This window comes from Salvelinus namaycush, chromosome 30 (assembly GCF_016432855.1).
Source record: "Salvelinus namaycush isolate Seneca chromosome 30, SaNama_1.0, whole genome shotgun sequence".
Classification (NCBI taxonomy): Eukaryota; Metazoa; Chordata; class Actinopteri; order Salmoniformes; family Salmonidae; genus Salvelinus; species Salvelinus namaycush.
The window spans coordinates 19296293-19309395 of NC_052336.1; the positions used below are offsets into that span (position 1 = coordinate 19296293).

At 45.0% G+C, this 13103-nt stretch overlaps 1 protein-coding gene across 1 annotated transcript in view; it reads right to left on the minus strand.

The window, feature by feature from the left end:
- LOC120024841 (immunoglobulin superfamily DCC subclass member 3-like) overlaps window positions 1-13103 on the minus strand; it is a 106678-nt gene that overhangs the window by 28715 nt on the left and 64860 nt on the right. Inside the window, exons 3-5 of the mRNA XM_038969163.1 lie at window positions 4703-4847; window positions 4165-4295; window positions 3742-3879 (exon numbers count right to left, since the gene is read on the minus strand). Coding sequence (XP_038825091.1) covers window positions 3742-3879; window positions 4165-4295; window positions 4703-4847 — 414 coding nt within the window. The remainder of the gene's footprint in view (window positions 1-3741; window positions 3880-4164; window positions 4296-4702; window positions 4848-13103) is intronic.

Here is a 13103-nt window from a genome sequence, read left to right on the forward strand (position 1 = left end):
TTATTTTAGTATTGTACACCAACTTCAAATAGGAAAATACAAAAATATATTTCACAGCGGGTTATATTGTACAATGATTCTCTACACTATGCATTACTTGTTTTGTCACAAACTGAAATTGGGTGAACTATTTGAATTTAAAAAAAAAATATATTTTTTATTTTACCCCTTTTTTCTCCCCAATTTCGTGGTATCCAATTGGTAGTAGTTACAGTCTTGTCTCATCGCTGCAACTCCCGTACGGACTCGGGAGAGGCGAAGGTTGAGAGCCATGCGTCCTCCGCAACACAACCCAACCAAGCCGCCCTTCTTCTTGACACAATGCCCATCCAACCTGGAAGCCAGCCGCACCAATGTGTCGGAGGAAACACCGTACACCTGGCGACCTGGTCAGCGTGCACTGCGCCCGGCCCGCCACAGGAGTCGCTAGTGCGCGATGAGACAAGGATATCCCTGCTGGCCAAACCCTCCCTAAACCGGACGACGCTGGGCCAATTGTGCGCCGCCCCATGGGCCTCCCGGTCGCGGCCGGCTGCGACAGAGCCTGGACTCGAACCCAGAATCTCTGGTGGCACAGCTAGCCTTAGAACACTGCGCCACCCGGGAGGCCCTTATTTGAATTTTAGCAACCAGGAAATGGCAGAGCAATTTCTGCATATTGCACCTTTAAAGAATCAATGTACATCATTAATTAAAATTACAATTGAAAAGCTAAAGAGGTATGCTGAGATAACCTATGCAGAAAATCATACATAGAGATGGCGCCTACAGACACGGCAGCTCTGCTTCTAGCTCCTAAGCAACGTTGCAGTATTTAGATTTGTTTGTGTGTAATTTCTTACATTATTAGCCCAGAAAAATGTTTGTGTTATTACATACAGTCGGAAATGACTTTTGGATATCAGAGTGGCGGTAACTCACCAGCATTCCGACCAGGAATACGACTTTCCAGAACTGGACCCTTCATTCTCACCTCCCAGGTGAATTGAACTTATCCCAGAGGCTGCTCCAATATGCCGCCGGTGGAGAGAGGTATTCAGAGTGGACTTCTAGTCCGACTCAGGAGGCGTGCATGCCATCCACCGCTTCTGAGTATATTACTCGCTAATGTTCAGTCTGTGGACTATAAAGTAGACGAGCTCAGGGCGAGGGTCTCCTTCCAGCTAGACATCAGGGACAGTAACATACTCTGTTTCACGGAATCATGGCTCTCTCCGGTTATACTGTCCCCGTTCTTAAAGGTGCCCTGTGCAACTGGGTCCTGGACTTCCTGACGGGCCGACCCCAGGTGATGAAGGTAAGATACAACACCTCCACTTTGCTGATCCTCAACACAGGGGCCCCACAAGGGCGCATGCTCAGCCCCCTCCTGTACTCCTTGTTCACCCATGACTGCGTGGCCACGCACGCCTCCAACTCAATCATCATGTTTGCAGACGACACAACAGTAGTAAGCCTGACTACCAACAATAACAAGACAGCCTACAGGGAGGAGGTGAGGGCCCTGGCGGAGTGGTGCAAGGAAAATAACAAAATTAAGGAGCTGATCGTGGACATCAGGAAACAGCAGAGGGAGCACACCCCTATCCACATCAACAGTAGAGAAGGTAAAACGCTTTAAGTTAGTCGGCGTACACATCACTGACAATCTGAAATGGTCCACCCTCACAGACAGTGTGGCGAAGAAGGCGCAATAGCGCCTTTTCAACCTCAGGAGGCTGAAGAAATTTGGCTTGGCCCCTAAGACCCTCACAAACTTTTATAGATGTACAATTGAGAGCAACCTGTCGGGCTGTATCACTGCCTGGTACGACAACTGCACCGCCAGCAACCGCAGGGCTCTCCAGAGGGTGAGCCCTGCATTACCAGGGGCACACTGCCTGCCTTCCAGGACACATACAGCACCCGATGTCACAGGAAGGCCAAAAAGACCATTAAGGACATCAACCACCCAAGCCACGGCCTGTTCACCCCGCTATCATCCAGAAGGTGAGATCAGTACAGGTGCATCAAAGCTGGGACTGAGAGACTGAAAAACAGCTTCTATCTCAAGGCCATCAGACTGTTAAATAGCCATCACTAGCCGGCCACCACTCGGTTACTCAACCCCACACCTTAGAGGCTGCTGCCCTATGTACATAGACATGGAATCACTGGTCACTTTAATAATGGAACACTAGTCATTTTAATAATGTTTACATACTGCTTTACTAATTTCATATGTATATACTGGATTCTACTGTATTTTAATCAATGCCACTCTGACATTGCTCGTCCTAATATTTATATATTTCTTAACTCAATTCATTAATTTTAGATTTGTGTGTATTATTGTGAACTGCTAGATATTACTGCCCTGTTGGAGCTAGGAACACAAGCATTTCGCTACACCCACAATAACATCTGCTAAATATGTGTATTTGACCAATACAATTTGATTTGATATATTTTTTTACATAAAATGAGGCAATAATTATTATGGGTCTAGATTGCAGGAAAAAGCTATTTCAGGTGTTTGAAAAATGCAAAATTCTCAAACTACACCACCTCCTCCATCTTCACATACTTTGTGCCCCCCTCTAAAATAATGGCTGCATGATGCCCCTGTTGAAATCCCATCCTGTCAGCATTTAATTACAGCAACATCGTGCAAGGCAATATCCACAATCTGATTATGGCTTCTCTCTGGTTGGGGAGGGGCTGCAATTTACATTTTGAACAGCAAATCAGATTGGATAATAGCTTTGAAAAACAAATATCAGATTGCAAAATTTGTAGCGGCAGAGTTTGAGTGATAGCCAAGAGGAACGTATGAAGTGGGGGGGACTGAATCCTGCATGGGCTCAACACCTCTAAGCAATTATGGTGGATCTCCCACCGTGTGTCACTTACTCACTTTAGAGGTTCATCTCGACCAGGAGAGTGAAGAATACATTCATCAAAAAATAAGACTGTGTTTCGCTCCCCAAAGACTCATATAGGCTGCAATCCCCTGCTTCATGTGTACATAAGATGAATGTTTTATTAGACGTTACATAAAGGAACATACTACACGTATGTACACAATTCAGAGATGAGCTAACCCAGACACACATACATACATGCATACTTCCACAAACACACAAACATCAACGCACACACACACCCACACAACTGCACGTGCGTACAAAAACACACACAAATACACACTGGACAGCAGTAGCCTACTTAATCACTGTGCTGTACCACATTAGAAGCAGTCACTGAACACAGCTTTTTTCCTCCCTTCATTTATATCAAGGTCAGCAAGATAATGTCTGGTAAATAGGCTTTCAACATTCCAAATCATTTGGAACCATCTGGGAAACAATGGGCTCCGTGCACGCTGTGAAGGCAGCATACCATGACCAATTTCACACACAAAGCCGCTGTATCTTAATGTGTCAAAATGTCCCGTTTTACAGAATGTCCTCTTCAATCCCTGTATTTTGCCTGTGTGCTTTATATAAATGTATATATAATTCAGCTATACTACTATGGTGACATGGTTTTATGTCAGCTGCAGTAGTGATGTACTTCAAGTCGGGTTTCGGATGATTGCAAACTAGACAAGCAATCTAGCACGGCACCTTATGGAAGATAGAAGGGTTCTATAGCACTTAAGGCCTGAGAGGCAGGGGGGTTGAGAGGCCTGAGAGGCAGGCACCCTGAAGGCTGCAGCTTTGATTTGATGTAAAAGAGAAAGCGGGGTTTTGGTCTTACCAAGCCTGCTCCATGACACGATGGGGCGGGGATATCCTGTGGCAACACATTCCAAGATGGCCGTCTGGTGAACGGTGAGAGTGAGGTTTTCAGGACCCACGAGGATCATGGGCTCTTTGTAAACAGAAGATTGGGATACTGGGGGAGAAGAGAGTGACGCAAGCGTGAGCGTGCAAGAGCTTTATGGATTGCAACATTTATTGGATTTCACCGTTCTGCATCATCTTGGCGATGACGCTGTGTGAGATGATGCATAGCCACATATTTGTGCGTTGGGTGGGTATCCAGGGAAGGTGTGTATGTGTGTATATATATGTATGTATGTATGTATGTATGTATGTATGTATGTATGTATGTATGTATGTATGTATGTATGTATGTATGTATGTATGTATGTATGTATGTATGTATGAGTATTGAGACCTGAGACGGTGAGGCGAGCCCCGGCACTGTGCTTTACTGCTGCACTGTTGTGGGCCACACAGCAGAACACACCACCATCCTCCTGACGCAGACCTGTGATCTGCAGGACACCAGTGGGGAGCAGGGTATACCTGCCAGAGAGAAGGAATTGGAGGAGGGTGGGAGAGCGAGAGGGTGGGGGAGGGAGGGCAGAGGGAGAAAATGAAAGAGAGAGAGGGAGGGGTAGAAGAGAGAGATAGAGGGAGAGAAAAAGAAAGAGAATCAAGGGAGTAGATCATTGTTTGCTTGATTAAGTGTGTTAACACATGCAACGTAAACTCTATTTCAAACAGCTAGAGAGACACAAGGGACATTGGATTCCAGGTGGTGTTGATCTGAGCTGAGTGAGGTTTGGCTGGGTAACAGGTAAGTGAAGGTTGTGAAGCTGCTGCAGTGAATTTGTTAACAGCCAGAGTTCTATGTGCAGGTACAGTAGACCTACAGTAGTTGGTAGGCAAAGTTGAGGTGATTAACACAGAGGAACCCTACTTTACTGTACCTCTCATCCTTAGTGTCCACAGAGCGGCCATCTTTCTCCCAGCTGATGGCAGGCTCAGGCAGGCCGTGAATCTGGCACTGGAACCGCCCCATGCCCGCCTCCTCCGCACGCACTGACCGCGGCTGGACATGGAACTCCGCCATCGCTGGAGAGAAAGGGGAGATGCAGCGGTCAATTCAATGTTTGAAAACCTACGCAACATTTTTTTTTTCCAGAGCGTCTTTCGTATAGGCCTACAGTAAATATTACTGCCATGTACAGTACCAGCGTACTAATGTCCTAAACTCAGTGGCACACCAACCCAGTTAATTAACCAATTACCAGGGAGGTATTACCTACAGTTTATTACTCTTTTTTATACCCATTCCCGCACTGGAAGGCAATTAACTTGTTGGCAAAAAAACATTATTCAAAAAAAGTAAATAATGTCTCCATCTTTCAGTGGAATGAGTCATAATCCAGTGGCTTTATCTAAAGCAACACTGGGCGGCTCTTAACCTTGAGCAGACACATTGCAATAATATGAACCAAATGAGCAGCCGAGACTGCAGCCTGACCAGGGCAGGGAGCTGCCATGTAATTAGGCAATTACCTGTCAGCAATCACTGTGCAGGAAACCCTAGTGATCATTACCTCTAGTTCTAGGGGAAAGCCTGTGCTTGGATACTCTGGCACCCATCAGTGACAATGAGTAAATGAAAGGTTCCTAGTTAGCCGTGACACTGAGTAAATGAGAAGCTCCTAGATAGCTTCGGTTCATATGCTATGCTATGCTAACAAACACAGCTGGGCTCAGAGACAGAGACCTCTGACAACAGCTCCATGGGTAAAGAGTAAACACTGAACCACTGTAGTGAGTGCTCCATCAGGTGGGGAGAGACATTTATATACATACAATAGGGTTCTGGGGGAGAGTAATGACAGTGTGAGTGGCCAGGCCAGGGCTGCAGATGTACTGTAGTGCTGTGGCCAAACGACGGACAGTCAGCCAGGTCCAGGCAGGCACTTCACTTCCTAAACTAGATAAATTAAGTCCAATTAGCACCCTTACTGTGCCCAGTGATTAAACAGTATGGTCAAATAGAGGAAGGTGGCAGGTGGGAGAGGACAGTGATGTAGGGAAGGAAGGGGCCAGGTGGGAGAGGACAGTGATGTAGGGGGGGAAGGGGCCAGGTGGGAGAGGACAGTGATGTAGGGGGGGAAGGGGCGAGGTGGGCGAGGACAGGGATTTAAGGAAGGAAGGGGCCAGGTGGAGTTGACAGTGATGTAGGGGAGGAAGGGGCATTTGAAATAATTCTATAATTTCACAAAATGTATTCTAGGCTAACAGCAGACTAGGCTAACAGCAGCCTAAGCTAACAGTAGCCAAGGCTAACAGCAGACTAAACTAACAGCAGACAAAGCTAACAGTAGCCTAGGCTAACAGCAGACTAGAATAACAGCAGCCTAGGCTAACAGCAGCAGTGAAAGAGAAGTATGTTAACAAAAAAGTTTTCTGGTGAGTGCTTTGCATTGATCTGTGTCAGTCTTGTGGACCACCTGTAGGTTAATCGCTATTTGAATGGGGGAAAATAGTATTTCGTTGTCAGGGCTAAATGTGCTATGATAGTAAAATGCCTTTTCATGTAAAACGCAACCCATAACCCATTGCCCATGAGAGAGAAAATTTGCTTAAAAACAAAACAATCACTTGTGCGTCCTCAGAACTGTAGACTACATTTCCAGTGTGCAACTGTAAACAATGTACTGTCAAAGCCACGTGAGGTCTGAAACTGCAGTAGCTGAGTGCACCGTACATAAACACTACATTCTAAAGTTTGTTGTTTTATTCAATTAAGCTTTTCAAATGTCATGGTATATCCTTGTGTGTGACAATGTAACATGGACAATTACATTTCATTTAGACAAATCTTTTTAAGTGTTAAAATACGCAACCCCAAAAATCTCTCTTTTTTTGTTGAAAACTTAACTCCGTTCAGAAATCCAGATATTTGATTAACCGTGCTCATCCCTAATGTAGGATAGACGCTACTCACATGGATATAGGAGAATAGTATGAGAAGTGACGCATATAATGTATAGCCTAGATTGCATCATATAGGATCCATTCCAATTCCATCTGATTGGATGATTATACAGTGATGCCATACCATATCATATAATGTAGCCTACCGTAAAGTGCTTTGAAAGATGCTACAGGGTGAGATTCAACATCAAAACCTTTGAAGGTCTCCTGTGTCTTCACACACTTCAAAGACCACAATACAACCATGATTAATGGAACTGACAGTCCAGTCTGGCTCACTCCAATTGTTAACACATAACACACACATAGCCACAGTGAATTTGTTGATCTCCATAGGTGTAAATTGACATTTGGGGCGATCTCACTTCATACATGTAAAATAATAGAACATACTGCAGGTTTATGCTTCAAACAACATAATCTCAGGAAGAGAACATGGCAGAATCCACAAAAACACTTGCGCAGTTACATCCATAATGTGTTTTTCCACTTTCGGCAGCTGCATTTCGCATATCAGCTCCCTGTGGAACAAAGCAGTGATGTGGGCTTGGTGCTGTGATGTGGGGGTGGGGCACGCAACACAAACTCAATTAGAGAGAGGCCTGTCTTTTTCTCAGCTCTTCCACCATCTTCAAGACAAGTGCACTTATTTAAATGCCAACTGTAATTAACTTGGACCAAGCAGGACTTATCTGAACACTCTTAGCATGACAAGAGGCCTAGACCCCCTCCTTGCCCTGTTCCTCTGTTCTTTTTCAACTGGTAAATGTATTTAAGCTAAGCTAGAACCCCGCGCGGCTCTACGGATCCCACAGAAAGCTCGCTACGTCCGGAGCGGCATTCACACAGTCGTTTTTGTAGCGTGTTGTTTTTGTTAGCCCCAATTCCCCGAAAAACAAAGGCGAAGGGAGGGAGTTAGTAAAAAGAGGAAAAAGTCCGAACTGAAATGAGGCCTAGAGAGGGAAAAACATGTCACATTGATGGCCTTCTGGAAACGTGTAGGACTGAGGAAGAAGATGATGACGAAGATGTGCTGAAATGTTGCTGGAGCACTGTAAGCCCGCGCTGCACCGCGTCGTCAATTAACATTTAATAAGTTCCGTTTCAGTCTAAGCTCTAATGAGAAATGCTGCATTCCCTGTCAAGACTTGACCCTAAAGTCTCCAAATGGATGTATCGAGACCACCGTTCTGATTAAAATTTTACCAAGCTCATTTAGAATTCCTCCAACCCTGACTGCTTGCTCTTCAGAGGTTACATACAATAAAGGACAGGAAGAAATAAAGCTTCTGTAAAGCCCTACACATACTTTCAGTAGCCTAATATTTCTTAATTACTACCAGTACTAGAATGCTATGATTACTTTGCCTCTGACACTCTTACCCAGCCTGACAAATGTACTGTACAGGCGGCCAACTTCTGTTTTGTTTTCGCAGACACACTATACATTTAAACAGCTCATTTTTAACTGAGGCATTTTAGGATTATTGCCTCTCTCAAGGATCCAACTATAATATCCCTATCTGAGATTAACAACCTTGTGTGGCCACAAAGAAATGTGCCTAACCTACTCCAAACGGCGATCTTCGTGGTCAATATTCGTGGGTATATAAAAAAACATTGAACACAATCATGGTGCCAATAATTGCTTTTATTTCATCAGATGTATGTCCTTGAACCAATTACTTTAAAACCACACACAGACGAAGATAAAAGGATCATTTAGTTGCTAATGGCAGCCTGCAGTACCTCAGTCACCCTTCAATTTAAGCTACTCCATGAGAGGGGGCAGCACTGAGCTAGCCTGCTAGAGTAGCTCAAACTGCGCATGCAATGTTTCCAAAAACTCCCTCATGTAGCAAGATGGTGACACGCTGAAATGACACTTCCTGATCTTTAAATGCGCCACTGAGCATTCTCATAGGAAACAATGGGGTGACGTCATCGATGGCTTCGTCCATATTTGAGAATCACGTCCCAGTGACAGGCTCTGGGATGAAAACACTGTGGTAAAGCCCCTGTGGCTTTACCTTAAAATTAGCATATCCAGCAGCACAGCTCTGAGCAGAGCCCCTCATTTACTGTAACTAGTTGTACCCTATATCATAATCATCAAATCAAAATCAAATCAAATGTTATTTGTCACATGCTTCGAAAACAACAGGTGTAGACTAACATTGAAATGCTTACCTACGAGCCCTTCCCAAAAATGCAGAGTGAAAAATCGAAAAATAACAATTATTACACGAGGAACAAATACACAATGAGTAACGATAACGTGGCTTTTAAAACTTGGCTATTATATAAGTATAAGCAGTGGCCACTGTAATCTAGAGCACTATCAGACTGTACGAGTGTCAGCAGAGGTTCCTGTGTAGAACATTGATTTAAGGGGAGCCTGGAGGCAGTGTGGAGGTGGTAATACATATACGTAGGTGTATTGGAACAGTCAGCCAAGGGAACTTAGTGAACAGAACACCATCTACAGAAACAGAGAGAGAGGACTGAGCACATCCCTGATGTGATTAAAGCAGCTCCCTTTCTTTTCACACATGTATACACAAGCAAGTATGCACGCATACACCGATTACACGCTGCTGTTTGTGCGCAGCCCATGGCCAACGCTGTCACAGGCACACAGAGGACACCGAGGCAAAAAGAGAGTGGGCAAAGAAAACAAAGAGAGAAAAAAGAGGGACGATCACCTCCTTAAAGAGCTTTCTTTCTGTTGCATCTGTGCCAAGTAGTCATCATGTCTCCTGATCTGGCTGTTGTGTGTCCCCGCAGACACGACCCCCCCCCCCCCCCCAGAGGCTCCCTGCCCTCAACCCTCATGCATAAAACATGGTGAGGCTGCACAGAGAGAGAGCGAGAGAGAGAGAGAGAGAGAGAGAGAGAGAGAGAGAGAGAGAGAGAGAGAGAGAGAGAGAGAGAGAGAGAGGCCCACATCTCCGCTCTGCTCCACACCGCCCGCTGCCATCACAGGAACACAGCCTGCTACAAAACCACACTGACACACACACAGCCCGGCCACACAGAAACACATAGACGAGAGACACATACAGTATTTATACACAACAGAAACACACAGACGAGAGAAGCATACAGTATTTATACACAACAGCACAACACTGCTAGGAGGCTGAGTATAAACCTGGCTATATAAAACACAAACACACACACACACAGGTTGATCAGCGATAAGTCAGCTCTCCAGTCAGCAGTAGACTTGTTTTTATAACCCTTTTTATGATTCCTCATAGAGTGTTACTCTGGCAAGTGTTCAGAAACCCTAAGACATTATAACAGATCGTCCGTTCCCAGCACGGAGCCACAGTGTAAATTAAGCAGATCTAATTACGGGGATAGAAGGCAGAGAGAGGACAGAGATCCATCCATTAAGGAGTGCAGGGGGAGAGGAACGTGATGCTTGGATGCAGCTGGTTTCACAATGACAATCACCACAGGAGTGTGAGGACTGAGAAAGTGACATGGATAGGAAATCAGCGAGCTCCCACAGACCCTGTAATATGACACAGTTGCAGAGTGGGTCAAACCTCTCATTTTATCTCAGCCAGGCAGGGACTCCCCTCGACCCTCAGATTCCTGGAAGAGCCCAAAAGGCTTTTTATGGCGTTCCACGAAAATACCACAAAACCTGCTCAATGTAAAATGTGATCCACCAATTTCACACGGACTGATGGACACAAAGTCTGATACAGACGAACAGACAGACAGTCAATAATGGAAATAGCCAAGATGGAGAGAGCTCCTGGGCTTGATTTGATTTAACAGACAAAACACATACATGGGGAGAACAAGTATTTGATACACTGCCGATTTTGCAGGTTTTCCTACTTACAAAGCATGTAGAGGTCTGTAATTTTTATCAAAAATCCAGAAAATCACATTGTATGATTTTTAAGTAATTCATTTGCATTTTATTGCATGACATAAGTATTTGATACATCAGAAAAGCAGAACTTAATATTTGGTACAGAAACCTTTGTTTGCAATTACAGAGATCATACGTTTCCTGTAGTTCTTGACCAGGTTTGCACACACTGCAGCAGGGATTTTGGCCCACTCCTCCATACAGACCTTCTCCAGATCCTCAGGTTTCGGGGCTGTCGCTGGGCAATACGGACTTTCAGCTCCCTCCAAAGATTTTCTATTGGGTTCAGGTCTGGAGACTGGCTAGGCCACTCCAGGACCTTGAGATGCTTCTTACGGAGCCACTCCTTAGTTGCCCTGGCTGTGTGTTTCGTGTCGTTGTCATGCTGGAAGACCCAGCCTCGACCCATCTTCAATGCTCTTACTGAGGGAAGGAGGTTGTTGGCCAAGATCTCGCGATACATGGCCCCATCCATCCTCCCCTCAATACGGTGCAGTCGTCCTGTCCCCTTTGCAGAAAAGCATCCCCAAAGAATGATGTTTCCACCTCCATGCTTCACGGTTGGGATGGTGTTCTTGGGGTTGTACTCATCCTTCTTCTTCCTCCAAACACGGCAGGTGGAGTTTAGACCAAAAAGCTCTATTTTTGTCTCATCAGACCACATGACTTTCTCCCATTCCTCCTCTGGATCATCCAGATGGTTGGATACATGGATACATGTGACAACTACATGGACAGTAAAATATAAAATTCCACCTATATGATAAGGCACTTTACGGGTTACACAGTGTCTCTGTGATGTACAGTAACAGTCAAAAGTTTGGACACACCTACTCATTTTTACTATTTTCTACATGGTAGAATAATAGTAAAGACATCAAAACTATGAAATAACACATATGGAGTCATGTAGTAACCAAAAAAGTACTAAACAAATCAAAATATATGTTATATATTTTACATAATATATATTTGAGATTCTTCAAAGTAGCCACCCTTTGCCTTTATGAGAGCTTTGCACACTCTACGCATTCTCTCAACCAGCTTAAACCCGTTCATTAGAATGCATTTCAACCAGCTTAAGCCCGTTCATTATAATCCCCGTAATTAGATCTGCTTAATTTACACTGTGGCTCCGTGCTGGGAACGGACGATCTGTTATAATGTCTTAGGGTTTCTGAACACTTGCCAGAGTAAAACTCTATGAGGAATCATAAAAAGGGTTATAAAAACAATACTGCTGACTGGAGAGCCGCTACTGCCTGCCTTCTGCCACGCTGACTTATCGCTGATCAACCTGTGTGTGTGTGTTTGTGTTTTATATAGCCAGGTTTATACTCAGCCTCCTAGCAGTGCTGTGCTGTGCCTTGTTAAAAGTTAATTTGTGAAATTTCTTTCCTTCTTAATGCGTTTGAGCCAATCAGTTGTATTGTAACAAGGTAGGGGTGGTATACAGAGCGTGCAAAGAGTGTGCAAAGCTGTCATCAAGGCAAAATGTGGCTACTTATAAAATATATTTTGATTTGTTTTACACTTTTTGGTTACTACATGATTCTATATGTGTTATTTCATAGTTTTGATGTCTTCACTGTGTCCAAACTTTTGACTGGTACTGTATGTTTCCCCTGGATTGGATGGGATGAGCCGTCCTGATTCATTGATATGACAGAGTTAACGGTGCCAGAAGAGAGACACACGTCGCTCCCCAGCACTCTCAAACCTCCAGCCAAGTTGTGAGGCTCCATTGAACTCCCATGTTATAATGTTATTGCCCCCCAACACTCCCCACCTACCACCCCCACCTCCACCTTCCATCCATTCCACCCCCACCACCTCAAACCCTCTGGGCTCCCTCAGGCTCATGGGATCATCAGGCAGGGAGGGCACACGTTTTTCTAGCACTAAAGCCTCTTGCTCCTCTCCTCCCAGTAAACCAGTATAATGGTAATGGTGGCCATAAATCATGCAGATGGTATATGATGCAATTCCAGCGTGGAGAGTCACCGCTTCAACATGCTTTAAATAGGCAACCCGAAATAGCATTTTCGGCACAGGAACCCTAAAGATAGCATTTTAATGCAGATGTGCTGTTTTATTGGCCCTAGACCCTCCTACCCTCCACCCCGGCCACCACACCCCTGTGATTACTCTGCTGGTCTGTGGCACGTGTTGATCTCACCGGGGGGGGGGTTGGGGGGGGCTTGTATTGATGCTCTATACTGTACTCTGTCTTCTCCTGGTACCGCACCCATTTTCTTCTTTTAACGCATTAGCCCATAAAGAGTGGGACACGGCAGATTTTGCATAAGCACACGCATCACTCACCCTCACTGTCTCAGGGCTGGGGGCAGCCAGGCTCCTCCCACACACTTCGCAGTAAATGAGAGGCTGAGGAGGAAGACCCAATGACACGCAGCGTAGTGTACATGCACACGCACACACACACACACACACACACACACACACACACACACACACAC